General features: G+C 45.5%; 2 protein-coding genes across 4 annotated transcripts in view; one reads left to right on the top strand and one right to left on the bottom strand.

The window, feature by feature from the left end:
• RGS12 (regulator of G protein signaling 12) overlaps positions 1-19,329 on the bottom strand; it is a 91,629-nt gene extending 72,300 nt beyond the window's left edge. Inside the window, exons 1-2 of one of the 3 annotated variants that reach the window (XM_033160949.1) lie at positions 19,135-19,329; positions 13,361-15,296 (exon numbers count right to left, since the gene is read on the bottom strand). In XM_033160949.1, coding sequence (XP_033016840.1) covers positions 13,361-15,202 — 1,842 coding nt within the window. In that variant the 5' untranslated portion in view covers positions 15,203-15,296; positions 19,135-19,329. Of the gene's footprint in view, positions 1-13,360; positions 15,297-18,016; positions 18,038-19,134 lie in introns of those variants that run through there. The other 2 variants (XM_033160947.1, XM_033160948.1) reach the window with 2 other exon arrangements.
• Positions 19,330-21,741: 2,412 nt separating this feature from the next.
• The window catches only part of DOK7 (docking protein 7), a 31,708-nt gene continuing 29,128 nt past the window's right edge, over positions 21,742-24,321 (top strand). Inside the window, 2 exon segments of the mRNA XM_033160495.1 lie at positions 21,742-21,976; positions 22,150-22,195. Coding sequence (XP_033016386.1) covers positions 21,920-21,976; positions 22,150-22,195 — 103 coding nt within the window. The 5' untranslated portion in view covers positions 21,742-21,919.

The raw sequence follows: 24,321 nt of genomic DNA, 5'->3' as shown, positions 1-24,321 counted from the left end.
TTTGGAGATTGTCCTTTTAGTAAAGAGAGGGAGAGAGGGAGAGAAGCTTTTTATAAAGCAAAATTAGTAGCAGCTGGAATTCTGTTTAGTGCCATGCAATTTAATGTAACCTTTTTTAATTGTAGGATTTTGTTCTATTTTTAAATAACATCTAGAAAAAACTGTTCTAATATTGGGTTGCTATGCATTAATTTCTGAGGGTAGAACTACATGTTCCAAGGAACATGTGGTGACTGCTGAAAATAGCAACTTATCTTCATCCTTCCTCACTCCTTCATAATGTCTAGCACAACTTACCCATGCCCTGACTAATTATGCTGTCCATTACCCCACCTCCACTGCACATCACATCACTGACTGCCCCCGACAGGGAAGAGAAATGTTTCGCATAACAATGACTTCCAGACATAGGTTATGTTGTTCTACACCAGTGTTTTTCAACCTTTTTTGGACAAAGGCACACTTGTTTCATGAAAAAAATCACGAGGCACACCACCATTAGAAAATGTTAAAAAAAATTAACTCTGTGCCTATATTGACTATATATAAAGTAATTTTTCAATTTTTCCCACGGCACACCAGGCAACATCTCGCGGCACACTAGTGTGCCGCGGAACAGTGGTTGAAAAACACTGTTCTACACATTGCAGAGGCTGCTTTTTCAACAACAACATGTTTCTTGTATAGTAGAGCTCTACCCCGATTAGTCATATTCCTCATCCAACCTCTGCTTAAAAACCTCCAAGGAAGGAGAGTCCATCACTTTCTGAGGAAGCTGTCTATTCCATTGTAAAACAGATCTTACTGTCAGAAAGTTCTTCCCAATGTTTAGTCAGAATTTCCTTCCTTCTAACATGAAGCCATTGGTTTGAGTCATACCATCCAGAGCAGGAGAAAACAAGCTTGCTCCATCTTCCATGGGACAGCCCTTCATATATTTGAAGATGGCTATCATGTATTGTTGGTAAAGTTTTGTTTTCCATTGTTTAGGCTCAGTGGTTATCCTATACCGGCCTGACATTTGCTGTGATATCTTACACGAGAGGTGTCGTACATGTAAAGACTGACTTGACCTTAAATGCTCCCAGCAAATTATCAAGTTTTACGTTACTAAAGGTGATGGAGTTAAAAGGACGTTAAGTCATTTCAAAATAAAAAAAATTCCTTCCAGTGGCACCTTAGAGACCAACTAAGTTTGTTCTTGATATGAGCCCTTTGTTAGACATACTTAAGAGATCTACTTGGGAGGATAAATCTGCTTGATCTCTCTGAATAGAGCTGTGTTCATGGGTGGCTCAGATCCTTGCTCTGAATGGACGTCCAAAGGTGCCTCTTGACCAGGGGTTGGGCCATTTCACTCCCACGGAGATTGCTCCATGGGCCGCATCTGTGCAGACACGATTTTCGGCGCTGCGGAAGCGAGTGCCCACTCCGCCACTTTAGCACAGCACGTAGGGACTCACCGAGCGGGCGGCTCGGTTTGGGGGCGGCTCATGGGCCATTTAAACAACCCCTGTAGGCCGCTTGTGGTTGCCAACCCCTGCTCTAGACACACCAAGATTCATTCCTGGAAATAAGCTAAAGAATAAGGTATTTGAAGAAGTGTGCATGCACACGAAAGCTCATACCAAGAACAAACTTAGTTGGTCTCTAAGGTGCTACTGGAAGGAATTTTTTATTTTTTATTTTGTTTTGACTAAAGAAGGAAAACAGTGAAGATTATAGACCCTAGTCTTTTTACAGTTGTGGGAGGCAAGTTTGAAGTTGGGGGAGAGAATACACTTACCGGTATATCACTTTTAATTTTGTCTCTGCTCTGATGCTAGACAAATAGAAATCTGTGTCTCACTAAAGCCTTTGATTTTTAATTTACGTAACTTTTTAAAGTTGCAAATTGCTTTATGTGTGGTTTCTGCTAATCTAAAATATGTCAGCTTGGGGTACATACTGGCCAAAGGGACCAAAAGGAAAGGAAAGAAGTCCATTATTGGATGCAGCTGTTGCTAGCCAAGGAAGACTCCTAGGAGTTGATTAATTCCCCAAGTAATACCGGTACTGCAGTTAAAAATCTTGGGGAGAGACTAAGAGTAAAACGACAGGAGACACCATTCACACAATTAGCAATTGAGTGGTTGTTTTTTAACTACCTTAAATAGCAGGCACATGTCTGGGCTCTGGTGCTGTGCCTGTCCAGATCAGGGGCCCTGTGAATGTTTTTTGTCGGGTGGGGTGAGATCTCCAATTTGCATTAAAGTGGAACCTTTCCAATGTCAACATTAGGTGTGTGGGTCCTAATATGCTACAGCGGGGTGGAGGGGAATGTGTGAAATTCCCATGCCTCACCTGCCAGGGTCCCAGTTTAGATCCAGCCCCCCTGTGCCTCCTATTTACCTTTAAAAACCATTCACTCAATTGATAATTGCACGAATGGTATCTTGTTTAATTTGTTTAATTTGGCCCTGAGAAACATTGAAGACTGTATGATTATAAGAGAAAGGAGAAGTAGTCTTAAGAGAAAAGGCAGTAAGAGACTTAGGACATAAGCAGAGAGAAGAAGAAATTCTAGTTATGGTGTTATAAGAATTTAAGGTCTCAAATGTATAAATTAAATGTACAAGTATGATGTATTGGGGTGATGGTCTTGGGCTACACCCCTTCTGTGATGTATGTATGATGTTTTCTGGGGGTGGTCTTGAGTTTGAAGGTAGGCAATTTCAAAAGTCTACATAAGGGCTGACACACCTTGGTTCTGGGTCCTCTTCCTCTCTTCTGCATGTGAGGGGAGCACCCTGTTGCAACAGTTTTAATAAAGATCAGGCTTACTAGCTGCTTTGCTTCTCAATATTCTCTGGTTTGCCTCTGTTATTTTCTCCTGCTGATAGGGAACCCACTTAAGGACTCTATATGGGCTCTTGGAAACCCCATAAGGGAAAAAGAGCAGATTTTGTTTACAACAATGGATAACTAGTAAACTGAGATTTTAAGTCCTGGAATTTCCTTTAATAGCATATGAACAGCCCAGTTTAGTACAGTATTCAACAGATAAGGTGTATAAACACTGATTTCTAATAGTTTCTTAAAGAAGAGCAAATGCCCCTGTTCTCCAATCCTCAAAAGTAACCTGAAAAGAATATGGAAGGATAAAAGTGGAACATTGGGGGGGGGGCATCAGAAAAAAATGATGTCATTGACAGGTATTCAGACAACATGTGGAGCAAGCAGATTATTTTTTTAAAGTCAAGCATTTATAAAACGAACCTTTCCTGCAAAACAATCCTTCCACCCCAAAGTATATTCAGCGTCCAAAACTCACCTATGCCTCACTTCCAAACAAGATAAAATAGTCTTACAAGGGAGGCCCTTTGAGGCACAAACATCTTGAAATAAAACATGAAAAATACTTGTAAACGAACATGCAACAGTATTATATATTGGGGCAAGGAGCTTCAGGCCGGGCCCAGAGGCTAAAAGTGTCCTCCTGTCTAGAACTTGCTCCGAGTGACACGTCTCAACAGTTCTGTTCTGTGCTTCCTCAAGTGTTTTAACCTGGCTGGAATGTGCTCTTGAACTGAGATAATGCCTCTTGTTTGGAGAATAAAGAAATGTGTGTGTGTGTGTGTGTGTGTGTGTGTGTACACACGCACGGACACGCATGTAGAAACTGCTGACTTTTGCATGACTGGTACGTAGTCTACTGCACAACGATAAGAGTCGTATCTGCTGCTCTGCCCACTTTCGGCTCTGGCTTTACACCTATCCATGTTTGTCTTTGAACTTACCCATCAGTAACATGTAGCCCAAAGAATACAACCTGCAGGTTCTGGCTGCAAAAGCTTTCACACTCTGCTTTCTATGAATATATATAAATACACCCTCTCCTTGGGAATTCTGTATCAATGAAAATAATATACTAAATAATCTGCTAAATATTACTTCCTCCTCTGCTTTTCAAAGGATTGCACTACAGGTGTCTCCCCACTCATGTGTGATCAGCATGTGTGCTCCTGCTGACACAAGTGTTTTCAGTGCTGAAAGGGGGTGGGGTGGGGTGGAGGAATTCACACTTATGCACATCCCAGTGACACATGCAGTGTGCAGGAACGGAGTCCCTGTGTAAGTGGGGATTCCCCTGTACTTCATATGCTCTGGGTGACTGTTCCGCAAGTCACTATTCTCTCCCCGGTGCTATTTAACATCTATTTTATATTAAGCCATTGGGAATGATCATTTGGAGTTTTGGAGGAAGATGTCACCAATACACTGATGATACATAGCTTTTATTTCTCCATAACATCTTAATCAGGAGAGGCTGTAAAAGCTTTGGATCAGTGTCTGAATGCAGGGATGGAAATAAAATCTTTCACCTGGAAGCAGTGAGAGACTAATGGTGGGTGAACAGAAAGGAGACACATTGTTTTAGCTGAATCATCCTTCCCTTCATAGTCTAGGGACCAGGGAAGCTGGGGTGCATGACAGGTACCATAAGAAAGCTAGCCAGGTATCTACTCCAGGACATTGACTCTTATAGAACATTACAGGTTGCCAGATTCCTGTTTTCAGTTCTTTCATATAAAAGACTTCATGGAATGCTTCATGACTATTAAAAATCTAGTAAATTATATATTCCATCTTTATCTTTAAGGCCATAATATGGTACATGTAGAGCTTGTATGTAATGCGAAGGATATTATGCATTGAAATATTTTAGTTGATATTTTAGAATGTAAAATGCTGTTTTTTATTTATTGATTTGTTTCACCTTGTGGGCTTATAGCCGAATAAAGTATTATCTATCTATCTATCTAGCCAGGTACCGGTACATCTATTGAGGGACATATGCAGGGCATACTCCCAACATGTGTGTAATAAGGTGAATGATCTTCATGCAGAGAGTGCACAGGTGTACATAGTCCCTAACAGCCACTGTCAAACTGTCTATAGAGGTAAAACATAACAATAATCTGTCATAATTCATAGGGACAGGGCCCTCCACTCCTACTAATGGATGAGGCAAAAGAAAGCTTCTGTCTGATGGTGTACACACTCAGACAGTCAACAGGATGCAAACTGTGTTAAATCGAGAGAACAGTGTTGCATTCCTCAGTATGTTTATGGAGACAGACACTGACAAAGTTAGACGACTAGGTACAAAGATTGTGTAAAAGTTCACTCATGGAGTTCACTTGAAGGTGAACTAAATAAAGGAGATGCTCTACAGAAGGAGGGTGCAACCAACTGTTCTGAATATTGCTTCCCCATGGGATGTAGAGGCAATACAGTGTGAGGGACACCTCTGGAACCGGTAGTAACCTTAGTGAGCAAAGAACCCTTAAGAGTTCTCTGTGCTCAAAAAAGGTGGTCAGCAATAATAATAATAATAATAATAATTTATTATTTATACCCCGCCCATCTGGCCGGGTCTCCCCAGCCACTCTGGGCGGCCTCCAACAAATATCAAAATACAATACAGAGTCACAAATTAAAAACTTCCCTAAACAGGGCTGCCTTTAGGTGTTTTCTGAATGTCAGGTAGTTGTTTATTCCCTTGACTTCTGACGGGAGGGCGTTCCACAGGGCGGGCGCCACTACCGAGAAGGCCCTCTGCCTGGTTCCCTGTAGTTTTGCTTCTCGCAGTGAGGGAACCGCCAGAAGGCCCTCGGCACTGGATCTCAGTGTCCGGGCTGAATGATGGGGGTGGAGACGCTCCTTCAGGTATACAGGACCGAGGCCGTTTAGGGCTTTAAAGGTCAACACCAACACTTTGAATTGTGCTCGGAAACGTACTGGGAGCCAATGCAGATCTCTCAGGACCGGTGTTATGTGGTCCCGGCGGCCACTCCCAGTCACCAGTCTAGCTGCCGCATTCTGGATTAATTGCAGTTTCCGGGTCACCTTCAAAGGTAGCCCCACGTAGAGCGCATTGCAGTAGTCCAAGCGGGAGATAACCAGAGCATGCACCACTCTGACAAGACAGTCTGCGGGCAGGTAGGGTCTCAGCCTGCGTACCAGATGGAGCTGGTAGACAGCCGCCCTGGACACAGAATTAACCTGCGCTTCCATGGACAGCTGTGAGTCCAAAATGACTCCCAGGCTGCGCACCTGGTCCTTCAGGGGCACAGTTACCCCATTCAGGACCAGGGAGTCCCCCACACCCGCCCGCCTCCTGTCCCCCCAAAACAGTACTTCTGTCTTGTCAGGATTCAACCTCAATCTGTTAGCCGCCATCCATCCTCCAACAGCCTCCAGGCACTCACACAGGACCTTCACCGCCTTCACTGGTTCTGATTTAAAAGAGAGGTAGAGCTGGGTGTCATCTGCATATTGATGAACACCCAACCCAAACCCCCTGATGATCTCTCCCAGCGGCTTCATATAGATATTAAAAAGCATGGGGGAGAGGACAGAACCCTGAGGCACCCCACAAGTGAGAGCCCAGGGGTCTGAACACTCATCCCCCACCACCACTTTCTGAACACGGCCCAGGAGGAAAGAGCGGAACCACTGTATAACAGTGCCCCCAGCTCCCAACCCCTCTAGCCGGTCCAGAAGGATGTTATGGTCGATGGTGTCAAAGGCCGCTGAGAGATCCAGCAGAACCAGGAAACAGCTCTCACCTTTGTCCCTAGCCCGCCGGAGATCATCAACCAGCGCGACCAAGGCAGTTTCAGTCCCATGATGAGGCCTGAATCCTGATTGGAAGGGATCCAAATGGTCCGCATCTTCCAGGCGTGCTTGGAGTTGTTCAGCAACCACCCGCTCAATCACCTTGCCCAAGAATGGTAAATTTGAGACTGGGCGATAGTTGGCCATATTGGCCGGGTCTAGAGATGTTTTTTTAAGAAGCGGTTTAATGACCGCCTCTTTCAGCGGGTCTGGAAAGATTCCCTCGCAGAGGGAAGCATTCACCACCGCGCAGAGCCCATCGCCCAGCCCTTCCCGGCTAGCTTTTATAAGCCAGGATGGGCAAGGATCTAGGAGACAGGTGGTCGGTTTCACTCGTCCAAGCAGCCTGTCCACATCCTCGGAGGTAACAGATTGGAATTGATCCCATGAAACATGACTAGACAGGGCTCTAGCACTCTCCCGCCCCGGCCCTGCTCCCACGGTGGAGTCTACCTCCTTCTGAATCTGAGCGACTTTATCTGCAAAAAACTTTGCAAAAGCATTGCAGGAGATCTTGGGGTCCCTACCAGACCCCGGTGACAAAGGTGGTTCTGCTAGGTTGCGAACCACCTGGAAGAGTCTCCTGCTGCTGTTTTCTGCAGATGCAATAGAAACAGCGAAGAAGGTCCTCTTCGCTGTCGCCATTGCCACTTGGTAGGCTCGAAGTTGAGCTCTAACCCGTGTCCGGTCTGATTCAGAATGAGTTTTCCGCCACCGGCGCTCTAGCCGTCTCAGCGACTGTTTCATCGCCCTCAGCTCCGGGGAAAACCACGGAGCTGTCCGGGCTCCATGCAATCGGAGAGGGCGCTTCGGAGCCAGACAGTCAATAGCCCTGGTTAACTCCGCATTCCAGCGGGCCACCAGGGAATCAACTGAAAGGCCATCAACATGGGATAATGCATCCCCTACCACTCTCTGGAAGCCAATTGGATCCATTAAGTAGCGGGGGCGGACCATCTGAATCGGTCCCACCTCCCTGCAGAGGGGAAGGGTCGCAGAGAAGTCCAGTTGCACCAGCAACTGAAAGCTGGTCTATAATCCCTGTTGGGTAATGTACAGAGTGCTACAGAGCAGCAGTAGTGCCAACAAAAGAGACAAGCCCCCACATTGTGTGCCTTGTGTACAGATTCCTCAATCTCCTGTAGATTCAAAGGGATGGTAAAGGGCGGTATACAAATTTAATAAATAATAAATAAACAATAATTCTTCATGTGTCTCCTCCGTGAGAGGTCCGGAGGGTGGCTACACAAGAACAGGTCTTTTCTGCAGCGGCTCTCCATTTGCGGAACGCTCTCCCCAGGGAGGCTTGCCTGGTGCTTTCATTACATGTCTTTAGGTACCTGGCAAAAATGTTTCTTGATTACCAGGCTTTGGCTAATTACCAGGCTATGGCCTTTTAAATATGTTTGTGGGAGGGACGTTATTGGTATGTTTTCCTTTTATTTATGTATTTCATACAGTGGTGCCCCGCTAGACGAAAATAATTCGTCCCGCGAAAATTTTCGTCTAGCGGGGTTTTCGTCTTGCGGAGCGGCAATGGGAGCCGCGCTCCGCAAAACGAAAAAAAAAAAGACGAAATTTTTTCGTCTTGCGAGGCAGCCCCATAGACTTTTTCGTCTAGCGGGGCAGCCTCCCGCTAGACGAATGCTTTCGTCTAGCGAGTTTTTCGTCTAGCGAAGCATTCGTCTAGCGGGGTACCACTGTATTCTCATTTTGTATTTTTATGCTTTGAACTGCCCTGTGATCTTTGGATGAAATATGATAAATAATAAAATAACAGTACCAATAAGAAGAAGAATGTGTTCCTCGGATGGAGGGCAGTATAGAAACAAACAACAACAGCAACAAAAATAAATATAATATAATATACCCAAATTGTCTTTGTGAAGGTACTCTGGCCCAGAACTGGAGCTGCATAGTAAGGACATCTGGAGCAGTAACAAATCTATACAGCATGTGCTTGGTGCTAGGACTCGAGTTAGGAACTGAGATTATTGGCACAGAGAAACAATATGTACCCAGACAATATGCTGTCTGAACTGTAAGTTCATCTGAGACATATGTCGTTTGCAACACAGGGTGCCAAAGTTGCCGGTGCAGAGAGCACTGAGTATGGGACACTGGGGTTTTGCTGGAACTGCCTGTGCAATGAGAGCCAGGCATAGACATAGTTGGATGATACTATGTACTAAAGTGCAGGGCCATCAGTACCAAAGAAGATACTGAGCGCATATAGTACAGTTGCTGGGATATGCAAGAGGGGAGGCTGCTGTTGCACTTGGGCCCTGCTTGCCGGCTTCCCATAGGCATCTCGTTGGCAACTGTGAGAACAGGATGTTAGACTGGACGGACCACTGGCCTGATCCAGCATTTCCCTTTCCGATTGCTTAGCAACAGTGATTAAGTGACTTAGTGACCTTAGCAACAGCATTGCCTCCATATCTGCCTAAATAAGACTTAGAACATCACCTCTATGTTTTGCTTCTAACTGTATCAGGTTTTTTTTTTTTTTAATGAAAGCTAAAAGACCAGGCCTCCTTCTGGGGGGGTGGGGAGGGAATGGATGTGTTGAAGAACTAGAAATCATTCAAACTTCTTCTTCATAATGAATTTAATTCAACTAGTGAACTTTACTCATCTGAACTAGTTAATTCCAAGCACTGGCTAGATTTGTCATTTACAGGGGTACTGTATTGCAGGCATTTTGGGAACTGTGGTTTGTTAAGGGGACCGAGAGCTGTTAGGAGATCCTCTGTTCCCCTCAGAGAGCTGCAGTTACCAGAGCTCCATGGGAAGAGGGTGTGATTGTTAAATCACTTTGGGAATTCTGCAAGGGTCTCCAAACAGATATCAGAGTGCAGATGGAGTCTGAATCACACAAAACTGATTATCTTATCTAAAACAATGGTGTTGTTAGCAAGAGCATCAGCGGTGCAAAAGATACAGATAGTAACAAAGCATTTTCAACTCTTGGCAATGATGGTAAAAGATATGCTAGAGAAAATTACTATCAAATTATAGGGCCTTTGAAAGGGAAGGTTTGTTATGCAATGCATTCCATATTTGGCCCCTCTTACTAGGGCAGTTTATACTAGAAGAAGAGAAGAGTTTGGATTTGATATCCCGCTTTATCACTACCCAAAGGAGTCTCAAAGCGGCTAACATTCTTCTTTCCCTTCCTCCCCACAACAAACACTCTGTGAGGTGAGTGGGGCTGAGAGACTTCAGAGAAGTGTGACTAGCCCAAGGTCACCCAGCAGCTGCATGTGGAGGAATGGAGACTTGAACCCAGTTCCCCAGATTACGAGACTACCGCTCTTAACCACTACACCACACTGGCATTTTGCTAATTCCTTAAGTTTTCTAATACTTAGCCTATACTTGTAAGACACTTGATGCAACCATCATTAGGATTGTGTACCTATAAGTATTGTCCTTTAGAGCTTCCCAGGCCTATAAAGTGTGGTATAAGTATTCTAAACAAATAATTAATGCCAGGGGCAGTTGGGTGTACAGACAATGGTGGGGACTTTAGGGTATGGAGGATGCTGGAAGAGTAACCCTATAAAGGTCCTCATTTAATAGTGGGAGCCCTGTTTTCTCTGGACCTGCTCTTGGCAACACTTGTCTTTTAAATATTTGTTCTTTATCTTTTTCAAGCAGCTGCAGTTAGAACATACTGGACTCTTCTGTATTAGAAAGCTTCTGGTTCATTCTGGATTCAACAGTTTTGGCAGATGACATAATTTTTGGGATCTTGCTGTTCAGGAGAAGGCTGTCTCTATGAAACTACAGTTCTCTAAGATGGAAGAGGAGAGGGGAACATCTATTTTTTCTGGCCTTAAGTGCTGTCCACGGCTTCTGTGCAACTGCAGCAAGATATAGGCATGAAGACCTCAGGGCAATATTCCAGCACCTCTTTTCAGGAATGCTGGTGCAGTGTCTTTGATGTGATACCAGTTCTGAATTTTAATTGTTTTTAGCAATATTGACCTCCCTGTAGGCTTATGATTAGAGCAACATCCATGCCTAAATTCTTGGACACTTATTACCGTATCATTCAAATTTTTGCTGTACTGAAGCTAAATTTTCATAGAATCATAGGAAGGGACCACAAGGGTCATCTAGTCCAAATCCCTGCAATGCACGAATCTTTCACCCAACATAGGGCTTGAACTCACAACCCTGGGATTAAGAATCTTATGCTCTACCAACTGAACTATCCTGGCCCTTTCCAATTTTGAATGTTATTTGGGGTGGGGTGGGGGGGAAGACAAATACCACCAAAGATCACAGGGAATTTTAAAGAGGGGAGGGGTGTGTTTTTTAACTTTAAGAAGCAATGACTTTTTTAAAGATTTACTGCTGCTTCATTCAGTGGGTTGGTGGTTTGTGGCAGCCAGCTTTGATCCCCTTCCAAAATGTCCTTGCGAAGGGCATCATATCATAATGTAGTATCCTTTCCAGGGCATTCTGCCTAAGCATTTTTTTTAAAATGCAAGAAAAACTATGAGCCATCTCATATTTAAAGGCAAGACTCCTCCCCGCAAAATCTTAAAATTTGCCTGCTGCCATGAAAGTTGCTGAATATCCTGCCCCTAATTTTGCAGGAGACGAATAGTCCCATGAAAGGGGGATATCTGGCACTCTTTTAATTCAAATGGTTAGCAGGTGGCAATTTCAAGCATTTAGGAATGTTAACACTGTGAGACGTTTTATTTTAGTGGGTAATAGGCCAGCAGTAAATCTTGCTGACACAATGGGTTCAAGGCCAGGTGTTGTTGTTGTTGTTGTTTCATTTGTGTTAGTTGGCAGTACAGGTCTCTTCCCTGTCCATATGCCAAATTTCACTATTTATTTTTATAATTGTGGGCTGGTCTGACTCTCTATAGGATGCACCTCAGTACTTAATATTGTATTAGAGGTTTAAGCATATGAGCCTAATGCCCCCAAACAAATTATTTTGTGGGGCTACAGGAAGTTTGCCAACAGATTAAAGCAGATCTAGACTGAGATGGCTGGTTGACCGCTATGTTGAAAAGGACGGTTCTGAGATGTGCCAAGGACCCAAACTGCATTGCCAGAACCAGGGAAAAGGTTAATAGGACTTGAGGTGGAACTTGGTAGTGGTGGATGCTACATATTCCCCACCCCAGCAGCATTCGTGATCGTGAATACCTTTCAGGTGACCGTTATGGCACAGGACTAGAGAGTGGAACACTGCTGAGCATCCTTTCCTCAGACCAGTCTCTTGGTGCTACTCTGAGAACAGGGACAGAAACTCTCTTGTGGAATGGCCACATCACCTACCCAAAGCTTAGAAGGCTGAAAAATGAGGACTTCATAAAGCCTCCCAGATCACACTTTGAACAGGTTAGCTGCTACGACTGAAAACCAGACGGGCTCATAGGCCCCGAGATTTCACTTTCTTGGGTTCCATGATCACTGCAGATGGTGACAGCAGTCACGAAATTAGAAGATGCCTGCTTCTTGGGAGAAAAGCAATGACAAACCTAGACAGCATCTTGAAAAGCAAAGACATCACCTTGCCGACAAAGGTCCGTATAGTTAAAGCTATGGTTTTCCCAGTAGTAATGTATGGAAGTGAGAGTTGGACCATAAAGAAGGCTGATCGCCGAAGAATTGATGCTTTTGAATTATGGTGCTGGAGGAGACTCTTGAGAGTCCCATGGACTGCAAGAAGATCAAACCTATCCATTCTCAAAGAAATCAGCCCTAGAAGGACAGATCCTGAAGTTGAGGCTCCAGTACTTTGGCCACCTCATGAGAAGAGAAGACTGCCTAGAAAAGACCCTGATGTTGGGAAAGATGGAGGGCACAAGGAGAAGGGGACGACAGAGGATGAGATGGTTGGACAGTGTTCTCGAAGCTACTAACATGAGTTTGGCCAAACTGCGAGAGGCAGTGAAGGATAGGCATGCTCTGGTCCATGGGGTCACGAAGAGTCGGACATGACTGAACGACTGAACAACAACAACAACCCTGCCCCAATCACTCAGTAGCCTTTACAATGCCAATGTCTGTATTGAAAACTTCCAAGTTTACCCTGCTGCACATTCTTTAATGGTTTAATAAAGGTGTTGTCCATACATTCTTGCAATGTATTTTGTGCAGTCTTGTCATTCTGCATCTGTGTGCAGCACCTGGAGTTGATTTAATTGTTATTAAAAGATCAGCTCCACTGTGGCTGTACCAGCCCAAGTTTTTTTTGCAAGCATATTTTACAGAGGTTTTCTAGTTTCATCTCAACAAGAGGTTTGCATGTTATATGGTTTAATTATACATATAAACCCCAAAACTTTGACCATTTGATAATAGTGCAGGCAAATACAGAACTACAAAGAAATTAAAGAACAGACTTATTATGTCTAATTTTCCATGGGTGACATTAGGTTCTGCCTAAAAATTCTTTGCTGCTCATAAATCACATTCCAATCCTCCACCCTACAGATGCAGTGCAATATTATTATTCAACATTCCTATTATCTGTAAGTACAATTTCTTTTGCATGGTACTGATAATAATTACAGACAGGGGGGAAAGAACAGAAGACAGTAGCTCCTTTATTACCAGTACATTCCCCCCATACTCTAACAGCACTGCTTTCCAATTAATGGGCGAAATGACTGCAATTTCAAAGCATTTTCTAACAAGAGTGTTACATGAACATTCTTACCTTTTTATCTTCTTTGGCCTTTCTGACATTGTGTTGAGAGTCAAATGTGTTTTGTATATGAAACCCTTTTTTAGTCAATTCATTATTTTGAGACATTAGATGAGGCTGCCCAAAGCTGCCATTAACTCTGTATCTGTCAGCAGGAATCTTACTCATGGGAGGAGGAAGAGTACCACAGTTGACACTTGACCAACCATCTGTAGAATCTGTGTATGACTCTTGGTCACTTACACATCCATGTTGCCAATCTTTTAATACATGAACCGGCAACCATCTTTGATTGGAAATGTTCACAGAATTTTTCTTGCATGATGTAACTGAGTTTTGGGGAGAAACTAGTGGCACTTCAGTGCGAGCTGAAGGAGCTAAGAATTTACTTACATTTTGAGATTTATCATTCTGAAACATTGCTTCTAACGCAGAGTTTCCTTCTTGTTCATGACCAAATGCCCAATGGGAAATAGCCTGACTTCTACCTACTGCACTGTCTTGTGCACTATTAAGAACATGTTTACTTGAATTAGCTCCTAGTTCAACTACCAAAACTCTATTACTTTTCTCTTCCTGGTTAAAATTTCCAATACCACTATCACTATTACTGCTCATACTGTTATTCTGTTGACCATCTGCATCTCCATCAAGAAAGGCCCTTGCCCGAACTCCCTCAATCAATTCTCCCATATCCCTGTACAAAACGGAGACAAACTGAAGAACAGGGAGAGATGACACTGGAAATTCTAGGCAGCCATTAGTGTCTGGGTCTGCTGTGCATTCCAATCCAAAACGCCGTGCAATGCCCTGGTGAATTTTATGATGAAAAAGCTCTGGATCCACCATAAACACATGGCATGAGGTCCTCAAAACTGCTTCATCTTCCTGAGCCAAACTTCCATCATCAATGGTTTGCATGGTAACTAACCCAAAGAATCTTCTGTCATCAGGGCATACAGCACTAAATGCCAATTTCTCTGCAGGATATTCTGCAATCACTCCAGATTTATTACTGCAGAGTTGAATAGAGTCATGCATAATCTTCATTATAACCAATGAATGGATTTTTTGTTCTGCTCGAAGACGTCGCATACATCCACGAATAGCCTGCAAGCTATCATATTCCAAATTTGAACTTGAAGATGGAAGTTCAATTGATCCTAGGTAGCCTACAACCATTGCCACATTTAAAATACTTGCATCTAATCCAAAATATTCCTGGTTTTCCACTTCAATTCTAAAAACTGAGTCATCATTCAAAGCTTTGGGCAGCTCCTCATTACAGGGATTATCTGGGTTGTTATTTTCAGGTCCTACTAATTTAACAGGAGCAGTTTCATGGACCAGCATTTGCTTTCTGATCGACGTCTGCAGATTACAAGTCGAAATATTAGGATTTTCAAATATCATGTTGAAAATTCCACCTGATTGCATTTCTTCTACAACCTTCTCTGCTCTGTTTATACCCAACCCTTTGGAATTGGGCTTTGGCTTCAGCCACCCCTTCCCATCACAAAACCCGACTTCTTCATCGCTTGAGCCAGAGTCTGTGTGGCCAGCCCCTTCAGCAATGACCATGTGTAAAACCCCAGAGCATTTGCCTATTAGCTTCACCACATCTTCATGGGATGCCTTTTTCACATTGATTTCATTTATAGCAAATATTTTATCTCCTGCTTTAAGTCCCACATAATCAGCAGGACTGCCTTTTAAAACACAACTAAGAACACAGGGAGCCTGACCAGAAAGGGTAAATCCATATCCAGCTCTTCCTCTAGCAACTTCAACACTTCTTATGCTGGAACCATGCATACGCATCCGGCGTTTCACTTTCTCTCCTGGTCTGTACATGCTGGTATTTCTTGGAAAAGAAAGTCTGTGCAATGTAGTGTTAATGTTTCCTGGGCTGCAGGCAAGGAATTTTCATGTCTTTATCCAGTGAAGCCTACAGAGGAAAAAAATACTGTTTAAATATATCTGCTATTCCCACTTTTGTTGTTGTTGTTCAGATACGTGGTAGTAATATAAGGAGGCTGACCCAGGTACAAACTTTCCTAAGCAAAAGAAGCACCCAGCAGAAGCACAAACTCTACTATTTATTAGTGGCACATCTACTACTTCCCCAAGAACCTAACATCAGCCAAGTTCACTCTCAGCAAGAAGCCCACGAAACTGCCAAGTTTTGTTTATTCGGTTCATTTTGCTCCATATCTAGTTCCAGTGTTAATTGTGACAGTTCCTAAAAGACCAAATCCTTCTATTCTGATATTCACTTTTGTAAAGGCAGATACAAAGAACTTAAAGCATTAAATATAAAATAATCCTTCCAAGAAATTGCATTGAGCCTCACTACTGAAAGCCTTAACTTTAAAAGACACATTTTTTTCTAGTACAGTGCTGGCTTGTTAGCACACAGTAGAGCTTACAGGACCAGAAATACTGTACCGCACACTCAAGATTTCACACCTTTTCACACTTCCTAATTCACCCATTTGCTGACATTTTTATTGTGATCATGCATCCGTTGCTCAAAGCCTCAAAATTCCAATCATCTTGTCCCCCATTTTATTCTATAACAGTGGCTGCAATCTTTCATTCTTGGAAGGAAGTGCCATTAGGCTCAATGGAACTTAATGTCAAGCAAGCATGGAGCAATTTAGTTACATTCAAACTAACATTATGGAGGACACTTCTACTCTATCCATGTGTAGTACTTGGTTAGAGAGATGTTGCTGAAACCATGCTTGGGATGGGACAGGAGTCCCCCCCCCCTTTCTTTTCTGTCTCAGTCTCAGACTAAATCCAGAGCCGGAAAGCAATTCCTGAAGTCTCCTGGGTTCAGTGTGGGTTCCTTGCAGCTCACACAGAGCTCTGCCCTCCAACTGAAGGTTATAGCCAAGGACTTAGGAGAATTAGCCAGGAGTCTGCTGCCTGAAACAGCTGCCTTACACTACCTTTGACAGCTTGGTTCCTGCCTGGGTGAACTAACTCTTCTGGCACACCTCTTCACCCTAGCAACTTACATGACCAATCCCCCTGCTTCTCCACAGCCTGGGACCTCAGTATCTAATGGCTCACCCCTTCCCATGGGTACCTCTATGGGCCCTGTTTTCATCAGCAGAGGGCTTCTCTGCATACTCCCTCAAACTGAGATAAGGCAGGCACCTAAAAGAGAGAGGGCCTTCTCAGCATTGGTTCTTGCTTGTAGAATGCTCCCCCCAGAGAGGCTCACCTACATCCTATTTTAATATTTTGGTGCGAGGCAAGGTCATTTCTATTATCACAAGCCTTCTAATCTGACCCTTTTAATCCCTCTAATATCCAAGAGTAATTTTATGCAATGTTTGTTTGCTGCTGGATTCTCTGTTTTGTTTTGTTTTTAATTTGGATGGTTTTAAGGGTGTTGTTTAGAAATGTATTTTGCAATTTATGGTTTGTTGGTTTGTTTTGTTTTGTGCTGTGCTGTATGTCACCCAGAGTACATTAGTTAAGTATGAAATGAAAAGATGGAGCATGTTGGCTTGTCTGTAATATGCTGCCCACGGTGACTTCTTCACACTGCTCAATGGTGGAAGTTGATCCATATCTACAACATCCTTTTTCAAAATGTGGCCAGAGAACTGCACACCATATTCTAAACATGGACACACCAAAGATTGATACAGTGACATTGTGATACTTCATCCCTTTCCTAACACCAACTTTTATTTTATTAATGGAGCTGTGTTAGGGGGAAAAGCCCTCCCAATGTGGCTAATTTGAAAATGTAAATACTTAACATCAAATAAAATGCCATAATTTAAAATAGAAGTTAGAAAAATCTAAGTCCAATCAAGCAACCCTTAAAACACAATTAAAAATCCAGCAGTTATAACCCAAAACCAGAACCCCTAATTAACTAAAAATAATGAGATACTATCCCATGGTATCATAGAATCATAGAATTGTAGAGTTGGAGGGGGCCCCCGAGGATCATCTAGTCCAACCCCCTACAATACAGGAATATGCAGCTGTCCCATACAGGGATCAAACCTGTAACACTGGCATTATCAGCACCACGCTCCAACCAACAGAAATATCAGTTTTTTACAGTGTTCGCATTTATGTAGCCAAAACATTATCACAATAGTATCAACAGGCCAGAGTTAGTCCTAAGGTCTGCAACAGACTGGAAAAGGGAGGAGGAAGAGACATATATAAAATGTAAAGAGAACTATCTGGTTCACACTAAGAAAATATTTTTAATGCCCCCAGGACAGAAGTGAGATATCAGAAATGTTAATTTAGCTGCATTTGGGCACATTGTGAAGGGCCTGCCAGCCTGCCTATTTAACAGATGTTATAGGTATATCAATGAGCAGGGTCGCAATTTTACTTCAAACCATTTACAACTTTAGAAGTTAGCAGCACCCAGAAGCATACAGGCAACCAGCTGGTACAATACTGGTGTACCATGTTCTGACCTGACAAGTCTCTAGATAGTTGCATCCTGTGTTAGTTGAAATTTCAAAACTGCCTGCAAAGGCAGACCCATATGCAGTGCATTTTGAGTCCTCCAACTTCATTACAGGAGACATATGACTGGTATCCTTCATCGCATGCATGTCTTGCCATTTAAAAATGTACCTCCTATCATTAGCCAACATTCCCTTTCCATTTTCAAACCCTTTAGGTGAAGTGAACTTTGTTATCCCAGTTACAGGTAGGTAGCTGTGTTGGTCTGCCATAGTCAAAACAATAAAATAAAATAAAATAAAAAATCCTTCCGGTAGCTCCTTAGAGACCAACTAAGTTTGTTCTTGGTATGAGCTTTCGTGTGTACAGTATCTGAAGAAGTGTGCATGCACACAAAAGCTCATACCAAGAACAAACTTAGTTGGTCTCTAAGGTGCTACTGGAAGGAATTTTTTATTTTTTGTTTTGTTTTGTTATCCCAGCAAGTTCTCCTCCTTGGCATACGATCCGCACCTGCCCATTCTACTCAGTTCAGAGTGGGATCCTTTCAAAGCTCTTCAAACTCTTCTTGGGATTTCATTGTGCTCTGAATAATCTGCCACCACCTGCAAACTCATTACTGGACTGGTAGGTAACTTGTGAGCTGCTGCTTCGGAAGCTCTTTTTGGCAGAAGAGCGGGATAAAAAAGTGTTTTGAAGGAACAGACAGGGTGGAATAAACTTGGGCCGCCTCGCTACTCATCCCTGTGCATGCACAAGCAGCGGAGCTCCCATTCCAAGATCCTTCGAGGAGGCTTCGTTCGCTGCATACACTTGCCTCTATTGTTGGCAACCGCCTCCTGGCTGCTCCATACTCTTCGCTCCCTGCCTCGGAAGCACAACGCAGAGCCGAGAGCCCAGCAAAAGTCGCACCTGGGACGCGGCGGGCGGAGCGGCTGCCTGCTGTTGCCTCGCTTCAGGGCGAAAAGCCCCCGGGGCGAGATCCCGCTGGTACTACCTGGCGCCCACCCCCCACCCACCACCCCCACCCCACGGTTGCAGCGACCAGCAGCGCCTCGCAGCCCCAGACAAAGCCCCCGACGACGGCGACGAAGAGGGCCGACAGCAAGCGCAGGGGAAAGGGCCCGCCGGACTCAGAAACTTGTTGCTCTCGGCTCCACACAGAGAACTAGCGCCTTAACTTCGACAACAACACGCTCGGCGCCCACCGCCCACCCCGCCCATTGTTTCACCCGCCGCCTCCCCAGGAATCCCAGCACCAAGGAGGGGGGCGCAGCTGCTGGGGGGGGGCAAAGGGGTCTCTCTCTCTCTCTCTCTTTTTCTCTCACCTCTCTCGCCCCCTGCCCCCTCGCCGAGGGGCCGGGAGACCACCCAAGCAGGTCTCCCTCAGAGGAGCGAGCTGTCGCCCCGACTCTGTTGCCAGGGTGATGCCCGCCGGGCCCGCCTTGACTACAGCCCCGTCGGCCACTGGCCGAGGCGGGCTGTCAATCACGGGGCCCTCGGCTGGCCCGACGAGCTGGCGTGGCGGGAGGCGCCAGTTTTCGAGAGACTACAACTCCCACCATGCCCCTCCCCGCCCGCCCGCCGCTCGGAGGCCCCGACGCGTGAGGCCTGTTGGGAAGTTCAGTCCTTGCCGCCTTCGGGAGGGGGGGGCCCCGGGAAGTTCAGGGTTTCCCCGAGTTTTGAGAGGAAAGGCGGAAAAACGCGCTTGGCTCGCACCCCGCCCTGACAACGCTCCTAAATAAAATGAGCTCTGGAAACAGCCCCTTTTGACGTACGTGCTTCGAAACCAATGACAGGAATCGCCACATCGCACACATTTATTCTCAAACGGAGGGTTAATTTTGTCGTTGCGTTGCTGGTTTTAGTTTTGAAAGAATGCACAAAACTACTCCGAAGCGCCTAGTCAGCAGGTTAGGGCCAAGGCCCCAATCTCCTCCAGCACCCTCTTCTCGCAGTTGCAGGGCAGAGGCCCATGGGAAGCCCATAAGCAGACACTGGGTGCAACCACCATAGTCTCCTGCGTCTCCCCAAAACTGGCATTCAAAGGCACCAAGGGCAGTGAAGGCAGAACTACTGTGGCTAGTAGCCCAACAGCCTTGTCCTCCCTGGATTTGTCTGATCCTCTTTTAAAGCCATCCAAGGTGGTCGCCATTGCTTTGTTTCCTGAGAGCAAATGTCATTTTTATGTGCCATGTGAAGAAGCACTTTCTTTTGTCTGCCTTAACAACAGTCCACTTGATTGAATGATCCCAAGTTCTAGTACCGTGCAACAGGGAATATTTATTTCTCTGTCCACTTTCTCCGTAACAGGCAACTACACACTTGCACACGATTGGCATACATGCGACCCCTGATGCACCGCAAGTGGGATGGGGCGGGCTTACATGCGTCCTGACACGCATGGTGCCTCAGAACTCAACTCCTGCATAAAAGGGGCCTGTAAAGTTCTTACCTTTCATCTAAATTAAAAAGCTACAAATGTTGCAACCTTTCCTCAAAGGGCAGTTGCACCACCCACTTGATCATCTTGGGAGTTTTCCCCACTCTACAACAGTGTTTTTCAACCACTGTTCCGCGGCACACTAGTGTGCCGCGGGAAAAATTGAAAAATTCAAGAGAATTACTTTATATATAGTCAATATAGGCACAGAGTTAATTTTTTTTAACATTTTCTAATGGTGGTGTGCCTCGTGATTTTTTTCATGAAACAAGTGTGCCTTTGCCCAAAAAAGGTTGAAAAACACTGCTCTACAATACAGTATTATTTTTGAGGTAAAGCAACAAGTATTCCAAGTGTAGTCACACCATACAGTCATTTTTGTTTTCAATCCCATTCCTAAACTTCCCTAGCATGGAATTTGCCTTTTTCACATTTGCCTCGCCCTCATCCTGGGCCAACATCTTCATCAAGCTATCAACTCTTTGGAGTACAAGCCTGGGCAGCGTGTCTGGAGGTCCTCGGCTTCCCAGGCAACAAGACCCCCCTCTTCACCTCACTGATGTGGTCCAAAGGAAAGCAAGAGCAATACTTTTGGCACTAGTTTGGCTGAAGGAGTTGCTGGAAGGAGGCATACAAGGTGCCACCCAACTGCCTTAGGGACTCCACTCTGGATTTGTGCAGCCTAGGGTTTACTCCCTAGCCTTTTCTTCTCCCGAAGATGCCCCACAAATCGGTAGGTGTGGATTTTTCCTCAGTGTTTACTCCCAAACTGCGGGACCAAACTGTCTGACCAAACTGCAGGAGGCAGTGGAAGACAGGAGTGCCTGGCGTGCTCTGGTCCATGGGGTCACGAAGAGTCGGACACGACTAAACAACAACATTACTCCCAAAGCCTTATAAATATAGCTGCAAGGCATCAGGGGTTTAGGATCAAAGTCTTCCTTCTCTTAAAGCTACTCACTACAATCTCATTATCTCATTCATGGTCAGTCACTATCAGATCTGTTCAGCATATATATGTGCATTGAAGTGGTTTTTTTTTGGGGGGGGGGTTCCCCCTCAGTGCATCACTTTACACTTGCTTCTGTTGAACTGTGTTTGCTATTTTACTGCCCATTCAATTTGGAAAAAATCCTTTGGGTCTTCTACTTGTTTTTGTTTTAATCGCCCTCCCTGAGCAATTTGGTATTGTAGACCTGATTGCTTCACTGCTCGCCTCTAACTTTTGATCCTTTATGAACAATGAGCTAAAGCCAGAGAAAAGGGTGCTCCTTGCAAGGGCCAGACGCATGCGGCTAGTCACGCAGGAGGCCTGGGGAGGTGAGCCCCTTGGGAGGCAGGTTTCCCAGGGGCAGTCGATCGCGATGTCGACCTTTCTTTCCCCCTCCCCCTATTCCTGATGTAGATCTTCACGGATCCCTTCTTCGCTGGCGGGGAGGAGGAGGTGGCGCCAGTTTGGGGTTCGCCCCAGGTGCCCCGAAGCCACCAGCCCTGCAGCCACGTCCGGCTCTCCGGCCGCCTCCCTCCGGCGCGCTCCCCTTTCTTCTCCCGGCTCGCCTCCGCCCCGCCTGCTCCCACTCGCAGCAGTGACCCAATAAAGCTATTTTGAAAGTGACCCCCGCAGCAGCTCAGCCCAGCCAGCCAGCAGCTGTCGGAAATCATGACTGAAGATGACGGATTCCGCGGTGGTGGTGGAGGGCCCGCTCAAGTGGAGAGACGGCAAAAAGGTCCCCGGCGCGAAGCTCCCCCGGCCCGCTTGGGCCTACGTTTTCTGCCTCGGGGGCTGGGGGGGGGGGGTCGGGGTGGCTGCCGGAGGGGCTCGGCTCGGCGCGGGAGAGGGGCAAGGGAAGGCGCGCCGCTGCCCGCCACCAACGGCTTGTCTCTCTTTCTGTCTCCACAGTGGAAGAACCGATGGGCGGTGCTGCGCAAACCTTCGCCGGTGGCGGGTGAGTCCGGGAGCGGAGGGTGTCTGAGCGGTGGGAGGGGGGGCAAATGGGCTTTTCGCTCTTTCGTCTTTGCTTTTTTTACAATGAGACGCGCGAGAGAGTTCCGCAGGCTTGCCAGGAGACGAGCGCGGGGACCCCGTGCGCCTTTGGAGAGGGAGGGCAGCCCGCGCCGCGGCGCCACCCGAGCGAGCCAGGCGGCGGGTGGAGAAGGGGAGGAAGCGAGCGAGCGCTCTCTCCCAAGCGCCTCTCGCCCCGCACCGGCCCGCCGGCGAGAGCGCTGCCTGCCCTTGTCCGTCTCGCGGCTCTTCCTTTTCCCTTCCTGTTCTGGTGGCCGGAGGGCGCGCTAATTATAGAAAGAGGATATGGAAGGCAGCGGACGCGGTGGGGCCTGGAAGCCTGCGCGGATCAGTTGAGCCTCCTCTATAAAACCAAATCTTGGATTCAGTTTCGAACCATTTCTATATTAAGAAGGCCATGCTATGGCCCGGGTCCCCTCAGTCTGCTGGTGTATATTAAACACTAACTGCTGGGCATAATATAAATAAATAAACACAGCGTAATATAAGATTATCCCGCTCCTAGTTTTTCCTGATGAAACCGTCTAGCATACGCTAGCTGTGTTTCAAAAGACCCACACCTTTCAATTAACTAATCCCACTTGTATTCTTTTCTATCTAGTTACATGCTGTCTCCATTTCTCTCTGTTCTTCAGCCTTTCCTCCCCAGTGACAATTGTTGTTGTTGTTCAGTCGTTCAGTCGTGTCCGACTCTTCGTGACCCCATGGACCAGAGTACGCCAGGCACGCCTATCCTTCACTGCCTCTCGCAGTTTGGCCAAACTCATGTTAGTAGCTTCAAGAACACTGTCCAACCATCTCATCCTCTGTCGTCCCCTTCTCCTTGTGCCCTCCATCTTTCCCAACATCAGGGTCTTTTCTAGGGAGTCTTCTCTTCTCATGAGGTGGCCAAAGTACTGGAGCCTCAACTTCAGGATCTGTCCTTCTAGTGAGCACTCAGGGCTGATTTCTTTGAGAATGGATAGGTTTGATCTTCTTGCAGTCCACGGGACTCTCAAGAGTCTCCTCCAGCACCATAATTCAAAAGCATCAATTCTACGGCGATCAGCCTTCTTTATGGTCCAGCTCTCACTTCCGTACATTACTACTGGGAAAACCATAGCTTTAACTATACGGACCTTTGTCGGCAAGGTGATGTCTTTGCTTTTTAAGATGCTGTCTAGGTTTGTCATTGCTTTTCTCCCAAGAAGCAGGCGTCTTCTGATTTCGTGACTGCTGTCACCATCTGCAGTGATCATGGAACCCAAGAAAGTGAAATCTCTCACTGCCTCCATTTCTTCCCCTTCTATTTGCCAGGAGGTGATGGGACCAGTGGCCATGATCTTAGTTTTTTTGATGTTGAGCTTCAGACCATATTTTGCGCTCTCTTCTTTCACCCTCATTAAAAGGTTCTTCAATTCTTCCTCACTTTCTGCCATCAAGGTAGTATCATCAGCATATCTGAGGTTGTTGATATTTTTTCCGGCAATCTTAATTCCGGTTGGGGATTCATCCAGTCCAGCCTTTCGCATGATGTATTCTGCATATAAGTTAAATAAGCAGGGAGACAATATACAGCCTTGTCGTACTCCTTTCCCAATTTTGAACTAGTCAGTTGTTCCATATCCAGTTCTAACTGTAGCTTCTTGTCCCACATACAGATTTCTCAGGAGGCAAATGAGGTGATCCGGCACTCCCATTTCTTTAAGAACTTGCCATAGTTTGCTGTGGTCGACACAGTCAAATGCTTTTGCATAATCAATGAAGCAGAAGTAGATGTTTTTCTGGAACTCTCTGGCTTTCTCCATAATCCAGCGCATGTTTGCAATTTGGTCTCTGGTTCCTCTGCCCCTTCGAAATCCAGCTTGCACTTCTGGGAGTTCTCGGTCCACATACTGCTTAAGCCTGCCTTGTAGAATTTTAAGCATAACCTTGCTAGCGTGTGAAATGAGTGCAATTGTGCGGTAGTTGGAGCATTCTTTGGCAATTGCCAGTGACAATTGCCTCTTGTCTATTCCCATACCATTATTCCGATAAGAAATGGCTGTAATAATGAATGGATAGGCAGAG

This window comes from Lacerta agilis, chromosome 9, assembly GCF_009819535.1.
Source record: "Lacerta agilis isolate rLacAgi1 chromosome 9, rLacAgi1.pri, whole genome shotgun sequence".
NCBI classification, from domain to species: domain Eukaryota; kingdom Metazoa; phylum Chordata; class Lepidosauria; order Squamata; family Lacertidae; genus Lacerta; species Lacerta agilis.
Note: the sequence above shows the minus strand (reverse complement) of the source record. Positions and strands in the feature narration are given on the sequence as shown.